Source organism: Trachymyrmex cornetzi, unplaced genomic scaffold (genome assembly GCF_001594075.2).
Source record: "Trachymyrmex cornetzi isolate Tcor2-1 unplaced genomic scaffold, Tcor1.1 scaffold326, whole genome shotgun sequence".
NCBI lineage: Eukaryota > Metazoa > Arthropoda > Insecta > Hymenoptera > Formicidae > Trachymyrmex > Trachymyrmex cornetzi.
In genome coordinates, this window is record NW_017297961.1 from 277,567 (window position 1) to 284,257 (window position 6,691).

Consider the following 6,691-nt stretch of genomic DNA (forward strand, 5'->3'; position numbering starts at 1 on the left):
CAAAAAAAATTCTTTATAAAGATAATCGTTACTCTAAAGAAGAATAAAAATTACGTCCTCTCTTAGCACTCGAATGATATTATATTTTTCTGTATGCACACTATCGCTCATGGAAGTTCAAACACCCACATAAATATCATCGAATGATCGTGTAAAAAATTAAGACATTATAAAACAGCAATTGTATTATTGTTTAAATAATTTTAGATCACTTGTACACATACTACCAATTGCAAAAGTCTTATAAATTATTTTTAATTTAATATGCCAAAATGGTTTACTTTTATTTCGTAAAACATTGATATCACAATCGATAAATTTCAAAAATTCGCTATTATCATATTGAATTAAAAATAATTTGTAAAGCTTTTGCTAGTCTATCCCTCACGTATGGGGATAGGCTGGCAACATACACCATAGAATGAGCCTACATTTGAGTTCTCTGAGCGAATTTTTGAAATTTATTAATTATACTCAATGTTCTATACGAAGTAAAGACGATACTTTTTGACATACCAAATTAAAATTAATTTATAAAGCTTTTGCAATTGTTAGTATGTGTACAAGTGATCTAAAATTATTTAAACGATAATACAATTGCTGTTTTATAATGTCTTAATTTTTTACATGATCATTCGACGAAATTTATGCAGGTGTTCGAACTTCCATGAGCGATAGTGTGCATGCAGAAAAATATCATTCGAGTTCTAAGAGAGAACGCAATTTTTATTCTTCTTTAGAGTAACGATTATCTTTATAAAGAATTTTTTTGAAAATATAATTTTAAAATACACTTATTATTTACTGGAAACAAATAATATTTATGTAACATTTTTCTGTATATATTATGAGCTGCTCAAACCGTCCGAAACCATCACTGGCGATCGTTATCGACTACAACTGATACGGTTAAACCAAGCTTTGAAAGAAAAACGACCGGAATGGGACAATAGGCACAACAAACTGATTCTGTTACATGACGACGCTAGGCCACACGTTGCAAAACCGGTCAAGAAATACTTGGAAGGAGTAAAGTGGGAAATTCTGCCCCACCCACCGTATTCACCGGACATTGCTCCTTCAGATTTCCATTTGTTCCGATCCATGCAGTCGGCCTTTTCTGGAGAACGATTCAATTCTTATGAAGATATCAAAAAATGGCTTGATGAATGGATCGCTTCAAAAGAACCAGATTTTTTCATTTGAGGAATCCGTCTATTACCGGAAAAGTGGGAGAAAGTTGTCGCTTCCGAAGGAGCATACTTTGAATAAACTCACTTATATAGATTTGTTTAAATAAACACATCTTTTTCTTTTCAAAAAGGGCGGAAACTTATTCCCATACCCAATACATGTGCACGCTTTAGAACGGACTATACTGAGAGTTTTCGAAGAGATTCTTGATCATTTCCCAATTTTCGTGATAATCGAGATATTATTTCTAAAGCGCCGCACTGAGAAAAATAGTCTGGTTGGATTAAACAGTAACTCTGGTGGAAAATGGACGAATCAGAATTTTCTGGTTATGTCTATTAGAATTCTAGTTGAGATAACTAGAATTCTGATTAATATATAATAATTATTCTGGTAAAAATAAGAATGCTAGTAGATTTTATTAGAAATGTAGTATCAACCAGAATTCCGGTTATCTCAACTAGAATTTTAATAAATTTAACCAGAAATTTCTGATTCGTCCATTTTCAATCAGAATTTTTTTTCAGTGCGAATATCCGCCATCGATAGCTAGGCGCGCGGGGAGCGGGAACTGCCATTAAACGTCTTGACTCGAACCGGCACGCCCATAGTGGAATTATACATGATGGTATAATTCCACCATGAGCACGCCTAGCAAGCCATCCTCACTCCCAGCGGCTCGCGCGCCGTGCGATCGGTGGGGACGGTAGGTTGTATATTCGGCAGCAGTAGGCCGGCCGGACGTGCTTATTCGGCTATCTTTAAACGTTAATATCTCGTTAACTATAGCGCAAACTACAAAATGGTATAAGAATTTTCGATTCAGTTCGGTCCGTTCTATCTTCTCGTGACAAGAATTTCGATAATTTTCGAACATCCTGTATATTTAAGAAAAAATACAAAACTATTATAATAATAATCCACATATAGACTTTGGTAAAATGAAATGGCAAAATAAAATAATAATGCCCAGAAGAAACGAAAAAAATTAGTGCCAGTCATTGAATACAGTATATGGAAGATGGGTAATTGAGCGCATTTCAAACTGCTTGCCCACCGCGACCTGACTCGGTATGAAATACGATTACTTCAACAATTCCTAACCAAACTTAATAAATAACAGCTCAAAAGATGCACATATTAACGTATTTTAATAACGTACACAACTTTAAACAAACAAATTAAAAATACGGACCTACCTACCACCTTATTTCCTGAATGCTGAAGTAACAAGAAAAGATGTGATTTCATTTTTTTTTTGTATTTCTCTAGTTAGCAATGCATTTACGTCGATCTTTTGTAGTTATAAGTCGTCTTAAAAGGACGACCTCCTGCGTAAAAATTTCACTACGGTGATGTCTTCATCTCTGGAAAAGTACCAAATCAGGATGCGCACAATTTCCCCACTTTCCCTACTTGCACATTTCGGCCGATTTTCAGCTTGGTTCCTGTTCCTTACTTCACCAAACCGTGCGTAAATTTTCATGCAAGTAAATCTCAGCACTGATTTAGATCTTCGATTAAGAGTTTCAAAATTTAATATGTACGTATCTCGTGAAAAAACAGATCATTAACCTTTTCGTCGCCGTTATTATGGATAATTTCGACTATTTAACGAGAGACTGGTCGATTCTCGGGCCGCACCACTTGGACGAGTTTATTCGCCTGTGGTCCGAGTATGATCCCGACGCTAAGGGTCGAATTAAACATCTCGACGTGGTAACGTTACTAAGGAAAATATCGCCACCCTTGGGTTTCGGAAAGTTGTGTCCCCATAGGGTAGCTTGCAAGGTTAGTAAATAAAACTAATAATATCGTAATCATAATTATATAAATTTTAATGAAGAACACGTTAAAATTTATATAATTATAATTCGTATTTAACGAACAAAGAAAGAGAATGATGTGTAATTCAAAGTAAAATTTAAATTAACGAAATCATATCTCTAATCTTGAAATTAAAAATTCAGAGACTCGTCTCAATGAATATGCCGCTGAACAGTGACGGCACTGTATTGTTCAATGCGACTTTATTTGCCGTCGTGAGAACTTCACTAAGGATAAAGACGGAGGGCAACATTGACGACGCAAATGCCGAACTCAGGGCGGTAATCAAGAAGATCTGGAAGAGGACTAGTCCAAAGCTTTTAGATCAAGTTGTACCACCACCTGGAGGTAAACGTTTCTCCACCGTAAAATTTATTTTCTTTCACGAAATTAAATTTACACTTCGAATCGATCTTTCCAGTGGACGACGAGGTGACGGTCGGCAAATTTTACGCGACCTTCCTTATTCAGGACTATTTCCGTCGATTCAAGAAACGTAAAGAACAGGAAATGAAGGACGGTGATAGAGATTGTCACAACACCGTGACTCTTCAAGTAAGTTTTTTTTTGAATTTAAAAGAAATTGATATACTTAAAATATAATAACTTAGGATTATGCTTGGATATTTCATATATAATATCATTTGCTATATGTAATTATATTTTAAAAGGCCGGGTTGAGAACGTTACACGAAGCTGGTCCCGAATTAAAACGCGCAATTTCCGGTAATTTAGAAGAACTCCTCGACGACAATCCGGAACCTATGCATAGGGTGAGACAGCGGTCTTTTTATACATTATCTCCCGAGAAACTTATTAATATAATTGAATAGTTACTTCTACATATTATGCAATTATTTAATATTTTCAGAGAAATCACTCGCTCTTTGGCAGCGTATGGTCCAGCATGCGAAAAGGACACCACTTTCATAGAGCGAAATCGCTGAAGGTTAATTCTACCGCTGCGAAGGCACGTAATGTTTTAATTTTGGTGTAGAATACAATTCCTGTCGATTGTTCTAATCGTAAACTTTCTTGCAGGCTTCTCCGACCAATTCCATAGATTTTCTACCGTATGCCTCGTTACGGAGAACTGCCGTCACGGATGTCACCAGACAAATCGCTCAGCAAATTGTGCCAAATATAGCAGGGTAATTTTTAGCACGAATTTTAATTGATATAGATTAGGCGCGTCAGAAAAATAAAAATTAAATTCTTCAATAATTTTTCTTTACAATTCCGAATGTTTTTATCTATTATTAAATCATTTTAGATTATTTGCAAAATTTTTTGAACCCTTTATTGCCCGTTTCTATCAATGTAGTTTAATTTTAATCTTGATTCAACTAACTCCTCATCTTTTTCTATTTTTAAATATTAGAAAAAGATAAAAAGTAAGTTGAATCGAAGTTAAAATGAATCTATATAGATTGGTAGACACGGGCGTTAATCTTTATAATTTACATCTATTCGATCATGAATATTAAAATTTAATCTAAAGAGCATTGTTTATATTCTTTCTAATGCCTGTAATAAAAGTTATTAATTTATTAAATAATGCTAGTTCAATTATATTAATTACGAATTATGAATTGATGTATAAAAAAATATTTTTATAGTGGTTTAAGCGACGGCGCGATGAACCAGTTGGGAACTGATTTGCGACTGGCAGTCGAAGAGAATATACCTCTAAGACCGCTCGCTGTCTTCGGTAATCCGGTGCAACAAACGTCTTACAAAGTGGTCGAGTAAGTACAGAACGCGTACAGAGCGAGCGAACGTGCGATAAATTGCAGGGAGTGTCCTGTTTTTACGAGAATCATCATATCCGTGTGTAATCGATAGTTATTATTTCTCATAAAGATTCTTTTTTTCTCTTTTTCGGTTTATCACGTAATAGTGCATGCAGGACGTTTATCAGTTTGACTTTTTAATTGGTTCATTATACGAAATATAATCCCGTAAATTTACACAGTCAAGATAGAACGCTACGTCACGTTTTATTTTCTCTTTTGTTAGACGCGCAATAATGTAAAATGATAAAAAATAGACGATGCGATTTATCAATATTGTGATTTATTTGTCAATGATAAATTTGAATCCTCAATAATTTTAGATGACCTTTAGCTAAATTTTCCCACTTGCGACAAATTATTTCGTTTCTTAGAGCGGGTCGATTCGTATCATCTCTCATTATCCCTTTCGCTTTTCTGTTTACTATCGTACCGTTTCAGTGGATCGGGTAGCGGTAACTATCTCCATCCCAATAGCGAATATGGTAAGACAAGTTAGGGCGATCAGTAGCTGGCTTTCCATCATTTTTTTTTTTTGTTGAGTCGCATTGCTTGCTCTGCGCGGCTGCATGTGTCTTTCATTAATTACGCCTCGAGAATCCCGTTCAACTACGTTTTTACAAGAAATCGAACATGATATTCATGTAAGAACTGATTAAACGGGAGTTGATTTTGCAAGGTTGCAAAGATAATTAGACGTGCGGGTCGCACATGTATTTCAAAATGCAAAAAGGATGCGTTTGGGTCCTGCCCGTGATAACATTTATGTCCGGCTGATCGCATGTTGTTTGTACTACTACTAATCGTAGATTATCGCTACATATTGATGATAATGCTTGTTAAGCGCCTCCAAATGCCTCGATGAAAACATGACTCTTCGTCGATTTATAACAAAAATACTAGAGGTGTGCGAGAACGCAACTTAGATCGAGTCGGGTCGGGACGGAAATTTTTATCGGGATTGGGTCGGGTTCCCGAAGCTTTCGGGATTCCCGAGAATATTCGGGATTCCTGATAGAATCGGGATTCCCGACAGAGTTGGGTTTCTTGAAAGAATCAAGATTCTCGAAAGAATCGAGGTTGCCGATGGATTCAATATTCTCGAGTCTGTCGCTTCTCCTGAAAATTCGATTACCGTTTCGAGACTCGTTTTAATAAAAATTTTGTAATTGTTTTTGTAATTGTAATCAAGCACAAATATAGAATCTGTCGTTATAAGATTCGTTAAAGCGACTTTAAGTAGCAATCAGGTTGTCGAAATTTTCGGGAATATAAATTCTTTCGGGGATCTCGACTCTGTCGAGAATTCCAAACATTTTCGAGAATATCCCGATACTTTCAAAAAAATCTCGAAATTTTCGAGATCCGACTCAACTCGACCCGATGTCTTTCCGACTCGTCTCGATTATTGGGTTCTCGATATTTTCGGGTCGTCGCACACCTCTAAAAAAATACATATTAATTTCTTTTATACTATTTTTAAAATTAATTTCAATTATTTTTGATTTTATATATATATATATATATATATAAATAAGACATACAATCTCATAGTATATTTCTTCTTACGAAATCTTGAATGATTAAATCTGATACAAAAAGTGAAATAAATAATAAATGAGAGATCTGAGATGAGAAGAGGAAAAAATTTTTCCATATTAAAGAGACAACCGTTATTTATCATCTCAAATTAAAAAGTTTGATGAAGATATCTAATGTTTGTGTTCTTTCAGATGGCAAATTTTCCTTACGATACTTCAGATTTTCACAATAACAGAGTATCTCTCTGTTATTTTAAGTAAAATATCTCGAGGCTTTTTTCGGGGGTGCATGGATCTGCCATATGTACATGCATTAATGTACTAAGAACGGCTGTT

At 35.0% G+C, this 6,691-nt stretch overlaps 1 protein-coding gene across 3 annotated transcripts in view; it reads left to right on the forward strand.

Moving 5' to 3' along the window:
* Positions 1 to 6,691, forward strand: part of Ca-alpha1D (Ca[2+]-channel protein alpha[[1]] subunit D) — a 53,281-nt gene that overhangs the window by 43,208 nt on the left and 3,382 nt on the right. For all 3 annotated transcript variants that reach the window (XM_018510215.1, XM_018510214.1, XM_018510216.1), the window contains 8 exons: positions 2,761 to 2,985; positions 3,165 to 3,369; positions 3,443 to 3,576; positions 3,693 to 3,794; positions 3,893 to 3,991; positions 4,063 to 4,172; positions 4,641 to 4,769; positions 5,256 to 5,299. In XM_018510215.1, coding sequence (XP_018365717.1) covers positions 2,761 to 2,985; positions 3,165 to 3,369; positions 3,443 to 3,576; positions 3,693 to 3,794; positions 3,893 to 3,991; positions 4,063 to 4,172; positions 4,641 to 4,769; positions 5,256 to 5,299 — 1,048 coding nt within the window. The remainder of the gene's footprint in view (positions 1 to 2,760; positions 2,986 to 3,164; positions 3,370 to 3,442; positions 3,577 to 3,692; positions 3,795 to 3,892; positions 3,992 to 4,062; positions 4,173 to 4,640; positions 4,770 to 5,255; positions 5,300 to 6,691) is intronic.